At 40.7% G+C, this 24,606-nt stretch overlaps 1 protein-coding gene across 2 annotated transcripts in view; it reads right to left on the bottom strand.

The window, feature by feature from the left end:
- Nucleotides 1-24,392, bottom strand: part of MOV10 (Mov10 RNA helicase) — a 34,534-nt gene extending 10,142 nt beyond the window's left edge. The window contains exons 1-14 of one of the 2 annotated variants that reach the window (XM_072137615.1): nt 24,291-24,392; nt 22,800-22,881; nt 17,987-18,226; nt 12,568-12,661; nt 11,077-11,219; nt 10,755-10,993; nt 10,272-10,521; nt 9,131-9,226; nt 8,402-8,564; nt 4,637-4,791; nt 3,515-3,688; nt 3,211-3,358; nt 1,197-1,358; nt 429-532 (exon numbers count right to left, since the gene is read on the bottom strand). In XM_072137615.1, the coding sequence (XP_071993716.1) occupies nt 429-532; nt 1,197-1,358; nt 3,211-3,358; nt 3,515-3,688; nt 4,637-4,791; nt 8,402-8,564; nt 9,131-9,226; nt 10,272-10,521; nt 10,755-10,993; nt 11,077-11,219; nt 12,568-12,661; nt 17,987-18,120 (1,862 nt within the window). In that variant the 5' untranslated portion in view covers nt 18,121-18,226; nt 22,800-22,881; nt 24,291-24,392. Of the gene's footprint in view, nt 1-428; nt 533-1,196; nt 1,359-3,210; nt 3,359-3,514; nt 3,689-4,636; nt 4,792-8,401; nt 8,565-9,130; nt 9,227-10,271; nt 10,522-10,754; nt 10,994-11,076; nt 11,220-12,567; nt 12,662-14,928; nt 15,067-17,986; nt 18,227-22,799; nt 22,882-24,290 lie in introns of those variants that run through there. The other variant, XM_072137616.1, reaches the window with a different exon arrangement.
- Nucleotides 24,393-24,606: the final 214 nt, after the last annotated feature.

Below are 24,606 nucleotides of genomic sequence, written 5' to 3'. Positions count from 1 at the left end.
CGATACCACTTCAATATCCGAATCTGAAATTCCTGAATCTTTAGTGGGTCATCTTACGACAACAACTTTTTTTCTTTAGTATTTTTTAGGGCATATGGAGAGGGGAACCCAGTTAGGGGCATTTATCTATGGGCCAGAGTCATGAACAACAGCTCATAAGGGGTGGGGGGGGGGGGGGGACTCCGTGGTATATTTGGGCAGGAAAAGGATCCTCCCTGTGACAATTCTTTTCTAACTTGATCAGTGTGAGCAGAACTCACACTTGGATCACACACAGGCTGCAACATGGGACCACTGTCCCCTTGTATTTGGCCTGAGATCTGCACACGTTGGTGCACACATAGCCCAGCACTGCACTTCCCCTTCAGAGGCCACAGATCTTTTTACCAATTGGTTCAAGAGCAATAATGTGATAGATCTTCTCATACCTTCCAGCTGTAACAAGAGTTGTGATAATAACTTTGTATTCCATGAGCTTATTTTTAGTAGGGTATTCATAGGCCTGGGTACTACAATTCCAGTTGCAACAAGGCTGTGGATGTAACAAAATAAAGTCTTATGCACATGTAGTAAATAGTAGACAGTTTCTTAATAGATTTCTTAAATATGAGAAAATGTGTTAAAATATATATATCTCCTGGCATTACATGTTGACCTAGTAGCTATGCAGTGAAGTTAATGCACACAGTCAAAACTCTTTGAATAGGTTGCAATATGAAAATGATGATTTGCCAATGCATGACAAAAGCTGCGTGCATCTTATTTTACAACAGGTACCTAACCTTGTGTGTTTATTGGTTTCACTTTCAGTTGTACATAGCCTTAAAGTTTCTAAAAGTACATCATCAATGCAGCCAATCAGATATTAGATCAGTGAGCAATGCCAATTACATTTTTCCTTTGCATCAGTTTTAATACAAGGCCTTGGACCACCCAAAACAGTCATGTATTAACCATCCATAAACATACAGAAAGAGTAGGAAAATTATAATGCGTGTTCAATTATTATGTATGTACGACATGATTGTACATGATTATATGGGGGTCCGTTTTTTTTTATTCGTATCAGTATTGCTTGAGGTGTAAAATTTCATAAACTAGATATGATAGAATCACTCCCTTATGTGTATTTTACTTGGTCAATTTGGGAGTTCCAAACTCTGAAAAGCCCAAATATCTGCCATTGGTAAGCATACCTTGATACTTTCTGGGACAAAACGGAAATCCCTGCTGCTTGCCATTATCCTGTAAATATCTTTCTTGTCCACGTGCTTCATCAAGCGCTCACAGATTAGATCTGCTGCGCTGTTGGACGGTGCACACGACAGAATATGGCATTCAGGTAAATTCTTTAGTACCTGTAAATTGACAGACTACAATAAGCAACACTGGCTATACATAATCCATAATTCACTATTTTGGCTGTCGCAGAAATACTTTCGCAGGATTAATGGGTTGTTTAGGAAGCCAATCTGGAAAGGGCAGCAGGCTAGGATTATTTTAAATACTCTGCAAAGGGGAAAGTTAGATGGTGGCCTGTCAATCCCAAATCCGTGGCATTACTTTCTGGCTGGGCAGTTACAGCATTTTAAAGGATGGGGGGGGATATAGCCGAGGAAAAGGCCAACTCTGCAAGTCGGCTAATAAGCTTGTGGACAAAACATACAACATCAGCACATGCTCTAGAGGTAGAATTTGGTGGTGGAATTGTGGGCAGAAAAACCGACCTTGTCCCTCATGAATAAAAGGTGTGGAAGAAAGCTAAGGGAATCATAGACATTCCCATATATACTTCAGAAACTCCACTCTGGCGTAATCCAGCTTTGCCAGAAATATTGGAAGGGTTTACTCCATGGGAAGCAAAGGGGGTGAAGACACAAACTGATCAAAAGATTTAAAGCTATGTCTTTCTACCAGTATTTACAACTTCGCCACGCGTTTAATACACAGATCAGGGAGGAGTCTTTTGAGGTGGGCACTAGTGGGGCGTTGAATAGGATTTTAAGAGCAAACTCCACCAGAGGGTTCATTTCCTATTCCTATACTGTACTGCTTAATGATTCCACTAAACATACCTTGCTGAAATGTTTTGTTAAATGGAATAGAGACGTGGGCCCTATTACAGAAGAATAATGGACCGAAGCCTTAGAGCTGTTACCAATTCTTTCCTCTAGTTTTCCCCTGATCTGACCCAAGAGTTGCCATAACAACGATCGGCGCCCACCCGAAAACTGTGTGGGAGGGCCAATCGTGGGGAAAAGACCCCCCCAAAAGCAAGTTAAATGGAGCGGTCGCACTGACCGTGGCATTTAACGGGTTAAACACCCGCAAGAGTTACACTGGGGTGTCGGCTATAGCTGGCACCCAGCGTTTCCCGATGCCGGGTCTGCTCAGACCTTGAGCTGAACCGGCATCAGCTCTGCATCAAATATATAACTGGACGCTGAGCGGGAAGGGGTAGAAAACAAAACAAAAACCAAAACAAAAAACAATAAGCAACACTTAAATGCTGCGGAAGCTGTGGTCCATGACAGCTGGAACGCAACACACTTACAACATATTTGCCAAGACTGGTTCCTGAATCATATAAACTTTTATTTACTTATTTTTTTAATTACTTTTTATTCTTTTGGGTGGAGGCGGATTTAGGCAAAAAGCAGCAACAACTGCTCTGTGGTTTTATTTTTTTCCTGCACTCTGGGGGTTAAATCGAGGTTATTTTACCCCACAGGTTATGAACATGGTACCAGTTAGTGTACTTAATTTTACAGCTTTGAAGCATTTTTTAGTAGCTTGCCAAATCTGTCATGAGTTGAGCACCGCAGAATGCTCAACAGTGACCCGCTACAATCATTTAGGTGGAGAAATGGATGACACAAGGTAGTGCCAGTGGACTATTTTCTGGTTTGCAATATATGCAGTTAGTTCAGTGTTGTAGTAAAGACACACAACATCTCCACCATGTATGTAAAAGATTGCGCAATGTATTAAGGCTTATTCCATTGTTTAAGGAATGATTATATTCATCAATAGCAAGTAGTCAGAGTTTTTATCCACTACAGATGCAGTTTAACCCCTTAAGTACCCAAACTATTTAAGTCAACTGATTTTAGCTCACCATTTTCCATCATTTGTAAAAACTGAACAATTCTGGATTAGGATTTTTACACTTTGAAAATGTTCGCCAAATGGCAGAAATAAAAATGTTACCTGTTTAATAGCCTCAACCAAAGTGACTGTTTTCCCAGTGCCTGGTGGACCAAATATGAGGTAGGGAGCTGGTCTTGATATCCCACTCACAATCTGCTTAATGGCCCTGAATTGTTCATGGTTATTCTCAAGTTTTTGGTCATATAGTCTAGTAAAGCAATAAAAAACAAGTAAAAGCATACACATTGGCCATAAAAAAAAAAAAAAAAAAAAAACACACACGGCTGGGAGAATGGGGGAGGAAGGTGGCGAGGGAATGCACAATTAGCAGGAGGTTGATTTCCTTTAAGCAGAAATTATTTACCTGAGACCATCTGTGGGTACATTGCTCCGTTGGTGTGACCCAGTTGGAAAAAGACATTCTTGCAGGTTTTTCCTTTTGGCTAGATCAACTGCTCTGTGTTGAACCATCAGCGGCATGCGGTTGAAAGTAAACGTCACATCAAACAGCATCCCAGGTATAAACCTCTGCAAAAGTCTAGTATATATTTAAAAATGGAGAAAAAAAAAAAAAAGTCAGGTATGCAGATAAAACAGCAATGTAACAGAAAGATGAGTGCTATAGCACTCAACAGCCATGTAGCAAATAAGAGAAGCAAAAGTGACATCAATATGCCCTCATATGGGGGAGGGGGGGGGGGGTAAGAGTTTTTTTTTTTTTTTAACTCCAGCACTGAATTTACCAAGAGGTCTGAGCCTCTTAGGCCCCTTCCACACTAGCGAGTGTGATGCGATGAACTCGCATCACACTCGCAACGCAAGCTGCCGGGAACGCACGGCCCGAACGCTGCACCGCGGGAGTGAACTCAGCATGTCAGTTCACTCCCGCGGTGCAGCGTTCGGGCCGTGCGTTCCCGGCAGCTTGCGTTGCGAGTGTGATGCGATTTCATCGCATCACACTCGCTAGTGTGGAAGGGGCCTTAGTAAATCCAAACAGATGGTTTAGATCAGCTACAGGCAAAGAGCAGAGTCAGAGAAACTCAGCAAGCACCACCATCACACAGGAATCCAAGATGGAGGCCCGACCCAAAGTCAGAATTTACAAGGTCATGTCTAGGGGCAACTGAAATTGTGTTCACCAGGACTGATAGAGACAGGTTGGACTTGTATCTGTAAAATACTTTTTTTTTTTTTTTTAATAAAAAAGTGAATTAGAAAATGTGTTGTTTTGTTAGATAGTTATTGCAAACTCATCTCTCCCAGATTATGCCTAGTGTATTTAACACCTTAGATAAATGTTTAGTGATAATTACATTTTTAAATTTTTGTTCTTCAATGAATGATACAGCTGGAATAATATATAAAGAGTTTCACAGAAAAAACAAATTTGTTATTTTGCTGTCCGCTCTTGTTGCCTTCATATATTCCAAAAACCTACATGAACCATATAAGACAAAAAAAAAAAAAAAAAAAAAAAAACCCTTACTTTGGGGAAAATCCAAGTTTGACTTTCTCCAGCTCAACACCATGTACATAGCCCTTGTAGCTAATTTTCTGAGAAGATTCTGGTTCACCAGACATGGTCACAAAAAGATGATCTCCTTTTAATACAGAAGGCCTGTTTTCAGCTACACCTGGCACCTAAGGGGAAAAAAAAAAAAAAAAAAAAAATATGAATTAGATTCACCAGTAATTCGGTTTCCACCATGATAGCCCCACCTGGAGGGACAGGTAGTCAAAAGAGTTTAAATACGCCTCCCTAGCAACCCCTCCCAATTGCCTACCAAACACCAGAAAAGGTTGCCCATTTTATATCTGGTTGAATGGGCTTTCACCAAGTCCTGAATTGGTCAATTTGCTTTTGTGTAGCACTCAAAATGGTAGTGATTAGCCTCCTAGCAATTGAAGATTGAGGCTTTTAGACCCCTGTTTTTCACTTTAACCCCTTAACGCCGAAGCCACTTTTCCCCTTTCTGACACGGTCCATTTTTTCAAATCTGCCCTGTGTCACTTTAAATGGTTATAACATTGAAACGCTTTAACATATCCAAGAGATTTTAAAATTGTTTTCTTGTGACACTTTGTACTTCATGTTATTTAAAAAATGTTGGTGGTATGTTTTGCATTAATTTATGAGAAAATCAGATATTTGGTGAAAATTTTGTAAAATTTTAGATTTTCGAACTTCAAAATGTTCTACTTTTTCCATACATAGTCATAACTGCAAAAATAACTAACATTCACTAAATGTCTTCTTTATGTGGACATGGTTTTTTATGCACACTCTTATTTTTGTAAGATGTTATGGGGCGATTTTTCACATTTTCATAAAAAATGCGAAATCCTGCTATTGAGGGACCTGCTCAGGTTTCAAATCACTTTGAGAGGCCTAAATAAAAGTAAAACCCCATAAATTACCCTATTATAGAAACTACACCCCTCAACGTATGTAAAACAAGTTTGTTAACCGTTTAATTGTTTTTCAAGGGTTAAAACAAAATCGGATGCAATTTTGAAAGTAAATTCGTGCCATTCAGAGCAGATTATTCATTGTCACTTTTTATTGGCTATACAATCTTTATTTTTTTGGCAATTTGGACATAAGGGCTTATTTTTTGCGACATGAGATGCACTTTACAAATATTTAATTTTAGTGGGTCATTAGCTTATTGATGAGATTTTATTAACTCTTGAATTTATGGGTGATAAGAAAATTGTCAATTTTGGATTACTTCTTTTCGTATTTTTTGGGGGGTCGTACACTGTACACTAAAAATACTATATTATCTTTATTCTATAGGTCACTACGATTACGGTGATAGCTCATTTATAGTTTTTCATTTATTTTTTACAATTTTACTGGATAAAAACTAATATAGAGGAAATCTCATTTGTTTTTGCATCGCCATCTTTTCGGAGACGCAACTTTAATATTTTTTGGTTGACAGAGCTAGTTTAGGGCTTATTTTTTACGTGTTTACGTGTTAGGCGCACATAACTTTAGAACATTTTTTTGTAGAGATTTTATGAAAAATGTACATTTTTGGCAAGTTTTTCGGGTTTTGTTTTTACGGCGTTCACCGAGCGGTTCCAATAATGTTTCTGAGTTATTGTACGGATTGTTACCAAATATGTGGTTTTTTTTTGGCGATTTTGTGTTTTTTTCACTTTATTGCATGTGTATAGGGGACTTTAACTTTATTTAATTAATTCTTATTATTAAAAAATGTTTTTATTTAATGTTTGTTTAAGCTCTTCTTCACCTTAGGCCTCATTCACACAGCCGCATGGGGGGGGGGGGGGGGAGATGTATATACGGTCGATATACGTCCCCCATTGGCGGCAATGGGCGCACGACGCCCAATGGGAGCGGTACGGTACAGCACACGTGCGGCACCGCACCGCTCCGTACCCAGTGAAAAAAATAGGACGTCCTATTTTTTCACCGCATTCGGCGCCGTGCGCCATATATCCCTATGGAGAGGGGCGGGGGTGAGAAGCGCTCTCCTCCTCCTCTCCCCGCGCATTGCCGTGTGCCCGCCGTGCTACGGTACGGCGGCAACGGTAGTGTGAATCCAGCCTTAGGCTACATTCACACTACAGTATGGGGGACGTATATACGGCCGACGTATATACGGCCGACATACGTCCCCCATACACTCCTATGGGCTCACGGCCCTGTACGGGAGCGGTACGGTGCAGCACACGTGCGGCACCGTACCGCTCCGTAGCCCGGGGAAAGATAGGACATGCCCTATCTTTCCCCGTATTACGGCGCCGTGCGCCATTAGTTTCTATGGAGAGGGGCGGGGGTGAGCTGCGCTCACCTCCTCCTCCTCCTCTCCCCGCGCTGCCGTGTGCCCGCCGTGCTACGGTGCGGCGGGCTCACGGCAGTGTGAATTTAGCCTTACACAGTGCAATACAGGTGTATTACACCGTGTAGTGTAACACACTGAGCATGCTCGGCACCCGGTAAGCGCCGCGCAGGGGGGGGGGGGGGGTGTCTGATTCACTTTAAATCCCCCTAACACGCCACAATCAGCGCGACCGCAGCGTGTTAGGGGTTAAATCCGATCGCGGGTGTTAGAGGCAGGTGTAGGCTACAATATATAGCTGACACATGCAGCTAAAGGTTCTGCGCCATACCGTTTCAGTCCGCAAGTCACGCACACCGTAACAAACTCAGATTCCCGGCACTGATCAGCTGAATTGGCAGCCGAACCTGTCGCATTACTCTCCTCCCGGACACCAATGACCAGCTTCATTTGTCCCCAAGGACTGCCGGGAGGGGACCATGTTCAGATGGCTGCCAGGACCCGGAGATCGCAGGAGTATCGCCATTGAGTATAGCATCCCCCTCATCTGTAGGAGAGAATTACGCTCTCGGCCTATCCACTGTAGTGACAAAGTACTGGTGAAAATATGGAAGACTCATAATAGTGTTGAATTAGAGTGGTTTTGTATGGTAAACAGACCAAACAAATGTAATATCAAAACAAAATTAAAAAACAAAAAACACACACACACACACACACACACGACTTGTATGTGTATTAAAATCTTCCATGACCAAGTCTCTACTTTTCTGCCCACTCAATATAACAGTTCATAGCTACTCCTGGTGGTCTCGGAGGCAATTGGCTGAGCAGCCATTTTCCATGTATCAAAAGAGGGACCAGGATGTAGAGAGAAATTGAAAGCATTACATGAAAGCAATGGAAAGGGTGAGAATCAGAGGGGAAAGAATTGACTCAATGTTTTTTTTTTGTAGATCTTCCTTCCTACAAACATATTGGGGCATGTTTACTAAGGACTTTTTGCCAGATTATTGTCGGATTTTGCACATTCTTTTAGGTGCAAACTGTTTGCACAAGTATTTAAGAGGTTCCTGCGGTGCATTTGTGTCAAATCGACCCGTTTGTGGCGCACCTGCTCTAGTCATCATGCAGCACACATTAGGGAGCGTTCTAGTGCTCAGTCAAACTGTGCACCAGATTTATCATGCAATGTCTGACAGAATTGTATAGCATGCCCTACGTTAAAGGTGTATAAAAAAAAAAAAAAGCTGAACTCTGTCGGGCAGTGCAGGGAAGCTCCTGATTCATGAAGGGCCAGAAATTATGAATCTGCCACTCCCTACACAATACACAGGCAAACTGCATTTAGTGCAGTTTGCATTGAATGCGCCCCATTTCCTTAGCAGCTATTATAAAAAAAAAAAGTTAGTTTTTTTTAGCAGAAACCCACTTACGTCAAGAATCAATAAACGTTTGTCTCTTCTATCAATTTCCATCTTCTGGTGTTCTTTGTCATATTTACGGATATCAATCTCCATTTGAGTCTCTTCTAGATGTAGCAGCAAGTGAAATTTCTCATCATAGTTGTTAAAATCCAACGATGCAGTCAACAAGTTGCTAAAATTATAAATTAATAAAATTGGTAGCCTTCTGAAGCATTTCTTTACTTTAAGTTAAATTTACATTACCTGCCTTCCTACCAAGATTGTGTGAAGAGTCCCAAGGGAGGGGCAGCAGCAACCTGTGTGTGCCTGTGTCTCCCAATCCATTCTACTCCACACCATCACTCTCCTTCGCCTGCTCATTGCATTTGAGAGCAATTAGCAAGGGAGTAGTGTGGAGTAGAGGAAACACAGGCAGCTGCAGTTGCCCCCTCCATGGGGACTCACTATACTCTGGCGGGGAACCAGGTAATGGGAAATAAAATATATAAAAGTACTGAAATGATTCAGAAAGTTGACAAAGGCATAAAAAAAAAAAAAAAAAAAAAAAAATCAGCATAGCATAAGCTATTAGAACCTGTCACCAGCTAATAATGACATTCCTGGTTGACAAGTTCACTTTAGGTCTTAAAAGTTTTAAGTTATGGCCAATTTTTTTGTGGGAAAACCGCAGCAAATCTTGTGCTGGTATTCCAGCTCAACCCCATTCACATTAAAGTCAACATTATGATTATACTGCACCTTGAGAACAGGCTGCTTCTTATAACGTCTTTTAGGTGTTTTGGGGGAAGATACTTATCAAGTGGAATCATCTGTTCTAAAGAATACGTTATAGACCTGGAAGAAGATTAAGGATCATCATTAGCTATCCTTACAAATAGAATCATAAGCCTTTAAAACTTAACCAAAAGACTCTATTCTTACATAATCAACTCATTTACCACACAACTTGGTGATGATGGTAAATAAATGACTGTAATATTTAATATAAGGAAATTAGGAGAAAAAAAAAACAAAAACCACACACAAAACAGTCAATAAGATATCGATTTTTCTCATGCGATCACCCTCGGAGGAGACGGATTCCGAATTATTATCTTCTCACACCAAAGTGTCCCTGTCCATAAATAACTGTGTACCTCCTGGGGGTCTTATAAGAGGAGGACTGGACTTCTTATCACCCCATTTTCCTGCGGGAAACATTCATTGCAGGAAAATGTATATCGTTCTGGCGGTATAACCCCAACCCGCCGACAATACGAATGTGGAAAGCACAAATCATTTAAATGCTTCCCTATGAGGCAGTCTTATACAAACACAGGAATTGTCCAGATACCTTCACTTGTTGTGATTCGGATGAGACACACTATTCTCCTCATAGACTCAGGGAAATACTTGCGGAAGAACAATCTGCATGTCAGCAATGTCTATCCCTTCACTGATAAGTTACTTAGGCATGGAGCGAAAGGTGTGGGCCCACTACACCCCGGACCCTGGGGAATAGATCAGGGGCACTCAGGCTAGAGCTCACTGAAGGGGCTCAAACCTTATTAACTAAACAGTCATAAGATAAGGATATTTTAACGGCACCTACAGATCCAGGGTTACCAGAATCACCTGCAAGTAAAATGTTTTGTTTCTGTTGCATTGTACTATGACATGGTGTCACCTATGATACGACTAATACAATAAACCACAGCAATGGAGACACATATGATGTAGGGGAGGCGGATGGTAGAACGATTGAGCAACTACTGGAAGAAAGGGTTTCCAATACTGTTAATATTGTGTGTAATGTAGCTGTATTTAATGATTTTGTTCAATAAAGAAGTTTAATATATATATATTTTTCAAATACTATTATTACAGTAAAGAACCTGACCTGTCGGGGGGGATTCCATCCTCCTCAGTTCTTGTGACAATCCTCAGAAGGTTTTTTTGATAGGGAACATATTTGGATATTGGTGCCAGATCCTCAGCCAATCTACTGTTACAAACCGCAGAGATGAACCTCCCAATCAGAAATTTCTCTCTAGTGTCTGGGTTTCCTCTTGTGAATTCAAAGACGATAGTTACAGGAAAATACCCATAATAAGATGATAAAGCAGTCACAGAAATGTTGTATTCATCTCCTAGGAGGATGGAAAGACCAAGAATGTGGCATGAAAACAGAGTTCATAAAAAAGTTGCTACCAAGTTTCAAAGCCCAATGCAAAGCATCCAGCAAATGCATCAGTAAACAGAACTCTGACTAGTACGATATATAGAGAAAAATTCTGTTTTTAACCAAATCCGTACAATGCAATGTTGAGAATAAATGGAAGCAAACAGAAAATTTTCTTTTTACCATCTGAGCTTTTCTCACCTGGATTCAAAATTTTAGTATTGGTAGAAGACACACTCTGCTCATCTTGAAGTGAGAAGATTCGCATCCTACGCAGAAATTTGTATTGCACAAAAGTCACTGATTCGTCAGATGTATTCGTAATAGAAATAGACACCATCTTTGGATCATTCACTGGCAAGGGAAACCTTATCCGACCAGATGTGAGGTCACAGCCCGATTTAATCTCAATCCCATTTTTGTTCATAATAAACTCTTGCCTGGGAAATAAGAATTTAGTATATACGGTTGTCTCATTTTATATATTTAGCTTTGAAAAAATAAAAAATAACATAATACGTACTGGTTTTGTTTTAGCCATCGGATTATTGCTCGGGCTTGTGCTCTTGTATATTTGTCATTCTGAGCAGGCTGAACAAATGCAGGTTCCTGGTTTTTTTGAATAACTGGATATTGATCAACCAACACTGATCTTCTCATTACAACCTATACAAAACACTAGTTAGTGAATAATATAGCAGACATACGATAGGTTCATCTAATACTAGTTTATAGTCAAACTATTAGACAAGTTAAAGTTATCTTGTCTATTATGGACAATGGTAAAAATGGTATAAAATGGTTCATAAGCCCATTCCAGATAGCCGTAATAAAGTTGCAAAGGGGTTGTCAAAGACCAAAGGCTATGCTATTAAGTATAACATTTGTAGGGGTGTTATTTACAGCACCCACCCTGTGTGTGGAGAATGTACCTTTCAGGTTATAGGCAACAGAGTTGTGGACATCATGCAGACCTATGCATGGTGGGGGGTGGGTGGAGTTGTATTTTATAAACTGCCTCCTATCATCTATACAAAGAATTGAGAATGGCAAAATTTGTGGTGTACCATCAAAAAAAGAAAAAAAAAAATCCACCGTAGTTTTCATGCACTTCCTATTGACCGTGTAAGAATAAAAGAATCAATACCAATTCTTGAGCCTGTATCATATTCTTCTTTTGCACAATGTACTACTACATTATTTGGTTGTCAAGAGGCTAAAAGGGCTGGCCCCTTTACTTCAGGTATTTTGTAATAGGCAAGTGTGGGCAAAGGCTATTATGTCATTTTCCAATATACATCTATTCCATCTATTCATAGTTCTGCATCACTTTCATGATTAAGGGCCCGGAGGTAGATTAGTCACGGACAGTTAGGATCACATGACCCTCCATCAGATGACTAATGATGTAAAATACATTTCTGAACCAGAGGCTTTACTTCACACTTCTAGAAAGCAATGTATAACTATTAATAGATGTATATTGGTAAATTACCTAATACATTACAAATAACATGAGGTAAAGTGGCCAACCCCTTTAGGTCCTATACAACATGCTACTAATGAAAATTGCCGTAGATTAGCCAAAGATTTAGCAGCTAACTGGTGATTCTGACCCATGTGTCCACGGCCTACAAGCATTGGTGAATCTCCTTCCAGAGTCTTCCTATTGAGAGCTTGGTTGATAAAACCTGGTTAATTAAATTACATGGCATCTGGATGTTGTACACGCAATACAGACCCTAGAATCCTTAACACAGAAATAAAACAGATTTTTTTTACCCCAAAAAGAGAAAATGTGGAATGTATAGTTTACCATCTGCATTCATACACTGGTCAAATAGTTCAACATTCCTTTGAACTATAGCGAGAAACTTTTTTTAAAAGGATAATTTGGTCACAAATAACAAGTCAAATCTTTTCTGGTTTTTAAAAGCAGTTCTGCAGAATTTTTGGTTGCAGTGTCATGACTTAAAAGTACAATCTGGCTATAATGTGTGAGGACAGAACGCACCTGGCTCAGATGAACTGTATCTCCTTTTATAGAAGCTTTTCCAGACGATTTTAGACCATACAAAACATGAGAAAAACTTGGTAGAGCGTCAAATCTAATAGGAAAATTAAAATATCAGTAACCAAATACATACATACAGGAGCAGGCGCCAGATTATAAATATGCTTGGATTAAACCCACTAAATCCATGTGGTTGATTTCTTTTAAAATATTCTTAAAAACACCTCCATAGACTGATATTCTAAAACATAAAAAATAATATGTTAAATGGCAGATATTCTGATTAGTGAGAATAAAGCATGAATTACATTTCATTATAGGCTGTATTCACATGCATTTGAATTATAATTTTGAAAAGCATTTTAAGAGCATCAGAAGTTACTCCTCCCCAAACGTATCGGTGTTCAGACCTAATCAATTTCGGTAAGTAACAACAGTTCAAAAGGAATGTCACATGTTGTTACTTACATTTTCTGCTAAACACATGCGTTCGGGAGAGTGTAAAACAATCCACAATTGCATCATTTTTATTTTTTAGGTCCCCGAGATCACAGAGACACCAAATTGTTTCCCATTATGCTGTTTAGCGTACAGGATATTTGTTATTAGAGAGCAGGCATTTTGAGACCCGGAAATGGGCAACAGGGTAATATGTTCATTTATTAATGTATACATTCTAGGGAAAGGGTGGGGTCATTAGAATTTTACCGTTTTTATCACATTTATTTCAGTTTTTTTAAGATTTTAGTCAAATTTGTTGTGCTGGGAGTGGAGTCAGTTTGTTTAACCCTTTAAAGACCAGATCAGTCTCTGCAGACAGTTTTACTATAGCAGTCTGACCCTGTGGTTGCCTGGTTAAAAAACATTGACCTTTTTCTTTAGGATAGGTGATCAACATGAGATGTTGAAGATGGATCCCTGCACCTGGCACCCTTACCCTTTAGAATTGTGGTATGTTACAGTGAGTGCCACAGAACAGTAACGTAATATACAATCACAACACAGCCTATTTGCAGGTCCCTCTTACTCAATTGAATGGAAATGGGCTGTAAAACAAGGAACAATAATGTCCGTCCTGTGATCTCTTCATTTTACAATTATGAGGAAAAAGCCTTTAAAATCAAACAGGTGCCCACCATGGCTTTCAGTCACAATGCCCCAGCTTACAAGCTTTACACTGAAACCAACTCGGGCATTTACAGCAATAATTGACAAGCCAGTTACCCAAATACCGACACTTTAAATTGCCACCAGCATCATTTTACCCCATGCTTTCCAAGCTTAGGCTGCATTCACACTGCTGTATGGGGGACGTATATACACCCTACCGTTGCAGCACCGTAACGTTACGTACCCCGTGAAAAGAAAGGATATGTCCTCTCTTTTCTCTGCATACGGCGCATGAATGCAGCCTTAGTGCTATAATCAAACATACAGCTCTTTAGGCAGGTTTTTTTTTTTTTGGACCAAAACAGAAGGAACTCAGGTTTTTATTTACCTTTCCCCTTCCTTTTTGTAAAATAGCCATGCACATTGGACGTGATGTTTCAGAATAGACAGAACAGGTCAGCAAATTGCAGCATGTCCTAAACTGCACATGTTTCTTTGGCCGCGGTCACATGATCCGCTAGGCGTCCGTTCATAACGCGACGCTAGCGCACAGGGGGCGGTCCTTGGCCCGACCGCACATGCGTTAACAGGGAAACGCATGCGATTGATAAGCCGATCGCATGCATTTCCCTGTTAACGCATGTCCTTTCGGGACGAGGACCGCCCCCTGTGCGCTAGCGTCGCGTGATGAACGGATGCCTAGCGGATCGTGTGACCGCGGCCTTACACCTTTGTAAGAGCGCTGTCCCACGTTGTGTTTAAGGCTGCATTTGCAAATCCAAACGCACGGTAAAAACATTTAAAAAAGGTGACGTGTGGCATCAACCCAAGGGTGGTGGAACACGTGGGGTTTTGAACCCGTTTTTTAAGTTCGTTCGTTTTTGAAAACGCATGCGTTTAAAAAAAATAAAATAAAAAAAAAAGACTAAAAACAGGTTCAAAACGTGACATGTGCCACCACCCTAAGGGTCAGTTCACACCTCATTTTTCACATCAGCTATTGTGAGCCCACCCCACCCAGAACAGGTGCAAACCATTCCATAATACCTCATCTGTGTGCGGTCTCCACTTCTAGTTTTGGCTCACAATAATGCAAGACGTAGAGGTAAAATACGTAAGCTAACAGTTCTTACTGTGCAGACTGCATATTTCTGGACTGACAATGCACGGAGCTACACACTTCTTTTGTTTGTAGTGTCCTTTCATGAACTGCTATTTAGGTTACACTTATTAGACCTCTTCGTCACCTACCCTTTTCTGTCTGATGTGCAGATGGGGCTCCACTGCCTCTGTGACACAGCAGAGTAATACATCTCAACTGTGCACCCAACCAGGCTGCCTACCTGGACTGCTGCTCAACCAGTGACTTGTGTTGTCAGCTTTTTAACTACACAAACCGGCTTCACACGCGAGTTTCCCTGCATGTGCTGCCTGGAATGACTGGCCTGGACGCTGAGCAGCCAAACTGAACTGACATGCTAAGTCAGCATCCGGACCAGACATTTGGGCCTGCACACAATGTGAGTTTGACTGAACAGACTCGCTGGAGTGAAGCTCGCTTAGCTCCCAGAGTGCACCTGGATCTGAATGATATTACCCGTAATACAATCAAAGCAATACACAAAATTCAGTTCCTACTATATAAGAAAAATGGTTTACTTTCTTACGTTTGCTACTCTTTATCATTTATAATTTTACATGCTAAGTTTGTCTGTCTTTAACATTTGGGCTGGTCATTCCTGCAGGCACAAGCATAATACATGTTTTGTATTTTTCTCCTTGTCTCAACCAAAAGTGTATCTTTTTATTATCATATCATTGTAGCCATAATAAGAGCTTGTTTTTTGCTAGATAATTTGCAGATGTAAGGGTGCACTCACACATAGGGCTTGCATTGCATTTACAAACACAAAGCAAGAACCCGGGGGCAAGTCTTGTCCCAATCGTATATGCAGAGGGTACATGTACTTCTGTAAAGGGGAAAGTCTCCTGCAGCTTCCTCTATTTTCTGCCTTCAGCTGACCAGCACCCTGGTTACCGATCCCATGCGTTCCATATAAACGCAATGCAAGTGCCATGTGTGACCTCAACCTCAATGGCACCATGTTTGGGTACCTGCAACACATTGATTACATCTTGATTGATTGATTCTGCTATTTCATGCAGAGTAAGAAGAGAACACAGCAATACTGTTATCAGCTTTTTAGATGATAACTTTGCAGAGTTCACGGTGTAGAATAAGATGTCTTTATTTTTCGGCTTAATAAATTACACTGATACCCAGTATTTATATATTTTTTATTTTGCAAGCCTGAAATATAACAAAAAAAGCTTGTTGTTTCCAATAACCCTAAAATTTTTATTTTAGAGGTAATGGAGCTATGCAAGGGCTTGGTTTTTGCAGATGATATACTTTTCATTGGTTACACAGTTTTCTTAAAAGCTTGCAAAACATACAAGATACCTAATATTTATTTATTTTTTCAATTTATAATTCAAATGAACGGACTGGGGAGGGGGACTTTGCCAGGGCTAGTCACTGCTGGGTATAGTGCACTTTAAGGGGGAGTAATAAGTTGAGGTGCTCCCTCCTTCTTCCCTCCCCCTCCTTTTATATCCTTTGTATGCTGGTCCCCACCCCCAGTGCCCACGCCTTATAGGAGTCCCACCCTCCCTCACTATCTGTTACATGTTTGCGTCATTTTAATATTTTCTGTTTTTCAGTATATCTCAAGTCACAGGTGGTGGAAGGATAAAAAGTTTTCGAGTATTGCCTGGAAGTCAGTAGTGCCAGATGGGGGTTCGTCTGGGCAGATCACTTACTGAGCAGTAATTCTGGAAATAAGGTGCTTTATACTTCTACCGTTTTGATGCCTTGTCAAGACACCACTTAATAAATAGCTGTGACCTTGTACCACCAAACAGGAAGTCTTGTGTCAATTTATTTATTTAAAGGTTTATTCAGTTTAGAGTTTCTAAGGTAATTGGTTAAGTTGTAGAGACAATTTACGGATAGAAAAGGGGATTCATTTACTTAAAGTGCCCCTCTGTGGTCAGTTATGACAGGAAGACGCCATGGCTGAAATGTATTAAAGGGGTTTTCCCAGCAAGCAAGTTAGGCCCTAACTTGCTGATTGGTGGGGGTCTCAGCAATAAAAAGACCCCCACAGATCACGAGAGCGAGTGTTCGGATGGGGTCCCAGGTACTTCAGTCGGAACCCTTGTCACTCCCAGAGAGTAATGGAGTTAACAGCCGCTCAGCAATCTCTGTCAGCTTCATAGAGATGAATGGAGCAGAAAGGTCATGGCCGGCCAGATTAATGGTTTGGTGCGCCAGATTAATGAAGACTGTGCGCCAGTTTTCAATAATCGTGCGCACTCCGCACATTAGTGAGGCAAACACCACATAGAGCAGTTTGCACTACTTTTGATACATACGGCTCTTAGCTGATGGTTGACACCTTGAGATATCATTATGGGGGGCAGATTGGATGAGAGAAAGAGCCTCCTTCCACAGAAAGACCACAGGATTTAATGGGTTAAGTATCCCGGCTTGGGTCTTAACTCCTGTTTCCAGCAAGGGCGGTCCATACTATACTAAAATTAGCCGCCAATAAAAACGGCATGAGCAGTAAAATAATCTGTAAATTGACCTGAAGTAAAACAAAGCTAATGTTGTAAATCTCTGCATTGATGTGCAATATAAATGTGGAGTGTTTCTTGGCGATAATCCCTGTTCTGAATTGCCAAACGCAACCTCACCTGTAGGGGGACAAGGGACAACCACCCTGTATAAAGAGGGCATAGCCACTTTGTCATTAAGGTGTTAAAACCCACATGAAAACAAACATTTGTGCATCTGAGTTTCTTTACATTTTTCTGCTATGTCCTAACTAAGTGGCCGGCATCCATTTACCTCTGTTACTATTTTGGTAAGTTATGTATCAATCACGGACAGCACACAGATGACATACATGTATACTTGATCTTTTTTTTCCTATGGGCTCACACACACGGCTAAAGTTTCCATGGTCCCACAAGTGAGTCAACTGCCAAAAACACAAACCTCATAACAGGTCCTATTCAGAATTACTCCTCTTTTTGTTTGCACAATAAAGCACAAAGGAAGAATGGCCCCATTAAGTATATATACATCCATATAGTTACTATATCTGTCCCCATATGTATATACACTTCAGAATGGAGCCACTGAGAGATTTAACTTTAACATCCAGCTACACAGAGATACAAATATTAATCATTACTGGGATAAAAGATGGTCTATATACTGTAAAATAATAACTCTTACTGTCTTTTGAATGTATTATAGATGCTCCTCAGCTCCTCTTTACTGGTAACATCCATTCTGCCTGTTTCATTCAGGTGCTGTAGAAACTTCTCTCCAGCGTCTTTCAGCTCCTTCATGCTGTGTCTAGGAGCCATTTTCTATAAGTGACAAGTATCCTCTGATAGACAGGCACGGATCACTACTGTGGAAATCACTTGTCCTTTATGTACTACACACACAGTAGGTGTGGCAATCCTGAGACTGAGGAAATGGAAGCGAAACTTATCGTCCGACTGACTAGTGACTCATGTATAATGTGCCAGGGACAATAAATCCATCTGCCTAATGTACCTCCAAATATATAGCAGCCCTCCACCATGACTGCTGTGGATCCATAATCTTTTACATAAATGAGGGGCAATAGCCTAAGCAAAATATGGATGTGTTATAAGCAGATTGGCTGTGGATCTCTGTCACATGTGACAGGACAGACCTCTCCACAGCATGTGCTGGAGCCTCTGAAAAACAACCTTCATTTTCTATTCACAGATCTTACAAAAGGGAAAAAGGTTTATCAGTAAGTTTACAACAAAAACCTGTCAAAATTTGTGCCATTTGTCTTAATTTTATTAAGAGTTTAAGAGAGGTTGTAAGACCCTTGGGGTATGGCTTCTGTTAAAAGGGGGCAGTGCTCAAATTGCTCCAAAAATTATGGAAATGTATTTCAAATTTGGTTAATTTTCTGGCACATTTCCTGTAATGTGCACAGTCCAAAACAAACAGCAAAGCTGCAAAGCTTGACAGAGCACAGGAGTGTGCAACACAACCTTTTGATTCATTTTTAATAACATTTTTTTTGGGGGGGTGCTATTTTCCATAATGGGGGTTCATCGCCGGTTCACTTTTGGGATGTGGTGATACCTAACATGTTTGTGATCTATCTGCCTATCTATCTATGAGTCTTAAGTACCGTATGTCAAAATCTATGAGGGTGCGTTCACATGAGGCGTTTGCATTTTGTTTACAAACACAATGCAAATGCCAGGAGGCGACGCTCAGTGGTTGTATCCACATTTCCAGTGATTGTTAGGCATTACTTGCATTTTACTAGAAATGCAGAAACAATTTGGCTGAGCCTCGCCCACGGCATTTGTAAACATAATGCAAATGCTACGTGTGAACGTACCCTCATAGATATATTTACACATACGTAACATGGGTATAAAGACAGACTCACAGATAGATATATAGATAAGAGATACAAAGATAAATATGTGAACGCAATGCATGGAACATTACGGGGAGAAGAGGAATCCGGAGCGTGGGAGGTGAGTACTGAGTTGTGGCATGTCTGTGCTACTGAGTGGAGGCTACTCCTACTTTATTGAGCGGTGGCCCCTGCTGCATTTTTATTGAGAGGAGGCAGCCGCTACGCTATTGAGTGGAGCCTGCTGTTGCTATTTTATTGAGTGGAGGCTGCTGCTTTTGCTACTTTATTTATTAGGGGCCGCTGCAGCTATTTTATTGAGTGGAGGCTGCTGCTGTTGCTACTTTATTGAGTGGAGGCTGCCCCTGCTGCTATTTTATTGAGTGGAGGCTGCTGCGATTTTATTGAGGAGGGGCTGTTGTTGCCATTTTATTGAGAGGAGTCTGCTGCTTCTACATTGTTGAGTGTAGGCTGCTGCTGCAATTTTATTTATTGGAGGCTACTGCTGTTGCTACTTTATTGAGCAAAGGCTGCTGCTGCTATTTTATTGAGTGGAGGCTGCTGCTGTGATTTTATTAATTGAAGGCTGCTGATGTTGTTTTAATGTAGGCTGATGCTGTTGAATAGTTTATTGAGGTTGCTACTTGACATTTTAGTAATAAGAGGGGTGTGCTGCTGGAGATTTTATTGAGTGGAGGCTGTTAATGCGATTTTATTAAGTAGAGGCTGTTGCTGTTTTGTTGAGCAGAGGCTGCTGCTGCTGTTGAATATTTTATTGAGACTGCTTCTAGACATTTTTATAATAAGGGCAGTCTGCTGCTGCGATTTTATTGAATGGAGTCTATATTATTGAGTGGAGGCTGCTGCTGCTATTTTATGGAGTGGAGGCTGCTGCTGCTGCTATTTTTGTTTTTTGTTGAGCAGAGGCTGCTACTGCTATTTTTATTGAGTGACGGCTGCTGCTGCGATTTTATTGATGTTGCTTCTTGACATTTTATTAATAAGAGGGGTGTGCTGCTGGACAATTTTTTTGAGCGGTTTTATTAAGTAAAGGCTGCTGCTGTTTTGTTGAGTGGAGGTTGTTGCTGTTGAATATTTTATTGAGGGGAGGCTGCTTCTAGACAACTTATTAATAAGGGGAGTGTGCTGCTGTGATTTTTTTTTTAGTGTAGTCTGCTGCTGTTTTTGATAGTGAGTGTAGGTCGCTGCTGCTATTTTACTGAGTAAGAGATGACTGCTGCTGCTATATTATTGGTTGAAGGCTGCAGCTGTTGAGTATTTTATTGAGGCTGCTTCAAGACATGTTATTAATAAGGGGAGTATGCTTCTGGACAATTTATTGAGTGGAAGCTGCTGGACAGCTTATTAATGAGAGGAGTAGCTGGACTGTATGTCAGTGTAGTATATATGTGTAGTATATATGTGTATTTTCAAGTGTAAGGGCTGGCAGCGCAATTTTATGTATATAGGGTATATGGGGGCCCCCGATCCAAAGTTCGCATTGGGGTCCAGTTCTGTCTTGTGATGCCACTTCTTCATGGACAGTTTCCTGCTGCACAGGAAACATTCTACAGTTGATGTCCGTGTCCCATAGCAGCTGGGCTATGTACCCAGGGCTGAATCTGCCATGAGGCAGGATGATGATCCCGCCTCAGGCTGCAGAATGCAGTGCCCTGTAGGAAGCAGCAGAACGTCCCCTTATGATGTGGAATCTTGCCTGAATTGCCCACTGGAAGAATGTGCAGAGCGGTGCAGAGTAGGTTCCCTTTAATCTCCCACGTTGCGGCTCTCCTTCTCTTCTCCTGGGCACTTGCTTCTATGCAGGAGGACACAGATGGTGTGTGATGACGTAAGGCCACCTGTGTCCTCCAGGGTGTACAGGAACACAAAGTAGAAGATCCTGTGCGATTGCTGCGGGAACTTGTCGTATTTAAAAGCTGTGCTCCCACACTAAGAGCTGGGATTGCGATACCGGCTATTTAACCCCATTGACGCTGCGGTCAAGGTTACTCTGGCATCTATAGAGCAGTGTCAGTTACTCTGCTTCCATGGCATGACCCCAGGGTTGGCGGCAGTGAATGCCTGCTAGATCATGCTTACAGCACGATCTAACAGTGCAGCTGTCAGCCTATGCAGAATGCATAGGCTGACTATGTAATATGCTGCAATACATCAGTATTACACTATATAACAATGAACAAGTGATCAAATTATCACTTGTTCATGTCCTACACTGGGACAGAATAAAACAGTTAAAAAAAAGTCCAAAAAAAACCTAATGTAAATAATGAATAAAGATCCCCTTAATCCCAGATATCATATATAAAAATCTAATTTCACAATAAAAAAGTGAAACAAAACTCTACATATTTGGTATCGCCACGTCCATAACAACCTGTTCAATAAAATAAAATTGGTACTGAACCTGCACGATAAATGTAGTGAAGATTTAAAAAACACACACAAAAATTATGACATTTTCACATACAACCTTCTAAGAAAAGGAATAAAAAGTTTAAAAAAATTAACATTTACCCTAACATGTTACCCCCCCCAAAAAATACTGCTTGCCCCACAAAAAGCAAGACTAAAACAACTCCATATACAAAAAATTAAAAAGGATATTAATCTTAGAACATTGCGATGCAAAAACAAACACATTTCATTACAAATTATAAATTCCCCCTCCATTTAGTTTTAACCCCTGCAAAACAGTTAAAGGGGTTGTTTGACTATTTAAAAAAAATAGCAAATGGGCTGGGGAGGTAAGTTTGAAAAAAAGAAAGCTGTAAAGCCCCCCACCCTACCCCCCGCACCACCGTCTTGCTTGTCCGTGGCCCTGTTTGTTTACAGGGGCATGAAAGCTCCGCCGTGGCTGGACACGCCCACCTTATTCCCAGCCCTGGTTTCACATACATTGAGGGGTGCAGCTTCTATATTGGGATAATTCGGTTTTAGCCTCTCAATGTCACTTAACAAACTGAATAGGTGCCTGTAAATATAGGTTTGCGATTTTCATAAAAATGTGAAAAATTGCACCCACAGTTCTAAGCTTCATAACATCCTTGAAAATTGAGAGGATCAAATCACATGTGTTGCCCTTGGGTGAGAACTGCCAGACCTGAAAACTGATTGGTCCACTCATCACTAGTTATGAGCTCTCATCTGGGTGCATTCTCCTGCTGTTCCCAACTTCTATTGTCCTCAGCTGGGCTGATCCTGCTCCTTTCCTACTCAGGAATTGCACTTAGTGCCCAAAAAAACTCCCTTGCATTGCTAGAGATATTCCCACTGCAGTGGTGCTTTACCAATGCTTATTATTACCTATGCTTATTATTCAATCACGCTTCCTCTCACGGCTTTGGGAATATTATTATTTCATTCAATGACACCTGAAGGGGCAGATGAAAAGGTTGGGGAGCCTCTAGTACCAATCGTCATATCACATTGTTGGTGGCTAAAAGGTGCCTGTTGAATCATTGGCTGGAACATGCACTGCCTACTTGGGCGGAGGTGTTGGCACAGATAAAGATCTTCCTTGAGGTGGACATGGTAGAAACAGAGCGCCTAGGCAATAAACGCACAAAATCATTTTTTCGCAAATGGCGAAAGTTTATTACCCCATACCTTACTACAGAAGACATCAGGCGATTCATGGCAAAGCTCTGTCACACAGCATGGTATCACACTGAGCATCTGAAAGGGACGCCTGGGACGCCTGCAAATAGATACTGTTGATTACTAAAACCTGAGGGGGGGAGATAACACCTGAACGGACTAGACCAACGGCACCCTCCACTATTAAATACAGTGAGAAGAAATACATACGTACAGGCAGTCCCCGGTTTACGTACACGATAGGCTCTGTAGGTTTGTTCTTAAGTTGAATGTGTATGTAAGTCTAAACTGTATATTTTATAATTGTAGCTCCAGACATAATTTTTTTGGTCTCTGTGACAATTGGATTTTAAAAATGTTGGATTGTCATTAGAAGCAGGGTTAACAATAAAGCTTCATTACAGAGACATTTGATAACTGTTATAGCTGTTTATTGTAGTCTAGGGCTAAAGTACAATAAATGACTAATTATCAGAAGTCCGTTTGTAACTAGGGGTCATCTGTAAGTCAGGTGTTCTTAAGTAGGGGACCGCCTGTATTAGGTCTTTATGTCTCCTGCGGATATAAGTTATTATATAATAGTTGTCATTGGAACCATGTCTGTAATTCTCTTCCTAAATAACATACTGTTAGTAGACGCTAGTTGCGTCTACGTATGTTATTGGTTGATACTGGAACATTGTAATAGAACAAAGGTCGACAATATATGAGAAATCGTTGCTTTTTTTAAATTAATGTTTGTATATGTACTGTATATACAATCAGTGCATGCATGTATGTTTTCTTCAGTCAGACCAAATAAAGCTTTTCGGGGAAAAAAAGAAGGAGAGGAAATTGTAACAGCTCCCCCTTCCCCCCCAGGACTCACCACATGCTACTGGAAGGGAGCTCAGTAATGTGAAATAGACTACTATATAAACTACTAAAATGATTCAGAATGCTGACAAAGGCATTTCAAAATTAGCATAGGATAGGCTTTTGGAACCTTTTCCAGCTAAAAATTACATTCCTGCTGACAAGTTCGCTTTAAGTACTAAGGCTTTAGTACTCATGTATCCCAGGAGCACTTACTTTATAACACTTGAAAAAGAGGCCCTAGAACCTTGAAATGCAATTTATTGTGGGACTATGACTATAAGCTCTCCTTTTTTGATTATTAGTTGGACCTTATGCACCTCATATTTCTACAGTCTCTAAGCAAAAATGTGAAGTATCATACAGAGAGAAGTTTATTTGTAAGTTGAAACTTACAAATAAGGATGTAAAATATTAAAGGGGTATTCCGGGAATATGAACGTTTGACACAAAAACCTATGATTCTATAAACAAATTAATATAACAAAACTCAATGTCATTAGTCACAAAATGGAGCTTAAATAGTTTGATTTTATGATTTACAAAATGTATGGTCTCTCTAAAGTAGGTGGAGTTATCACCAAGATGACCGCCATTGGAAACTACAAGACCCATGATCCTTTAGTTCTCAGTAACTCCACGTACCTCTTATGCTCTGCTTCCAGTGATAATCTACCAGACTTTCTTGCTCTGTTACCATAGTAATGATGTGTAACTGCCATCACCAAAACACTGGCCATACTGGCTGCACTGCAACCAACCGACTACAGCCAAACGTAGTGGTGATCACATGACCTGCCCAGGCAGGTGCAGGACATGTGATGTGGACATGTGACCAGCGGCCATCTTCTGTCTCGTGTCTGCTCCGCGTGGAGGAAATCAACGGATTGATTAAAGGGCCCGTAGCATTTTAATTCTTCATTACAGTCTATGTAAGGGGAGCAAAATTTTAAATAACAAC

The sequence above is a fragment of the Engystomops pustulosus genome, chromosome 2 (assembly GCF_040894005.1).
Source record: "Engystomops pustulosus chromosome 2, aEngPut4.maternal, whole genome shotgun sequence".
NCBI classification, from domain to species: domain Eukaryota; kingdom Metazoa; phylum Chordata; class Amphibia; order Anura; family Leptodactylidae; genus Engystomops; species Engystomops pustulosus.
The sequence above is the reverse complement of the archived record's forward strand: the minus strand, read 5'-3'. Positions and strand labels throughout refer to the sequence as shown.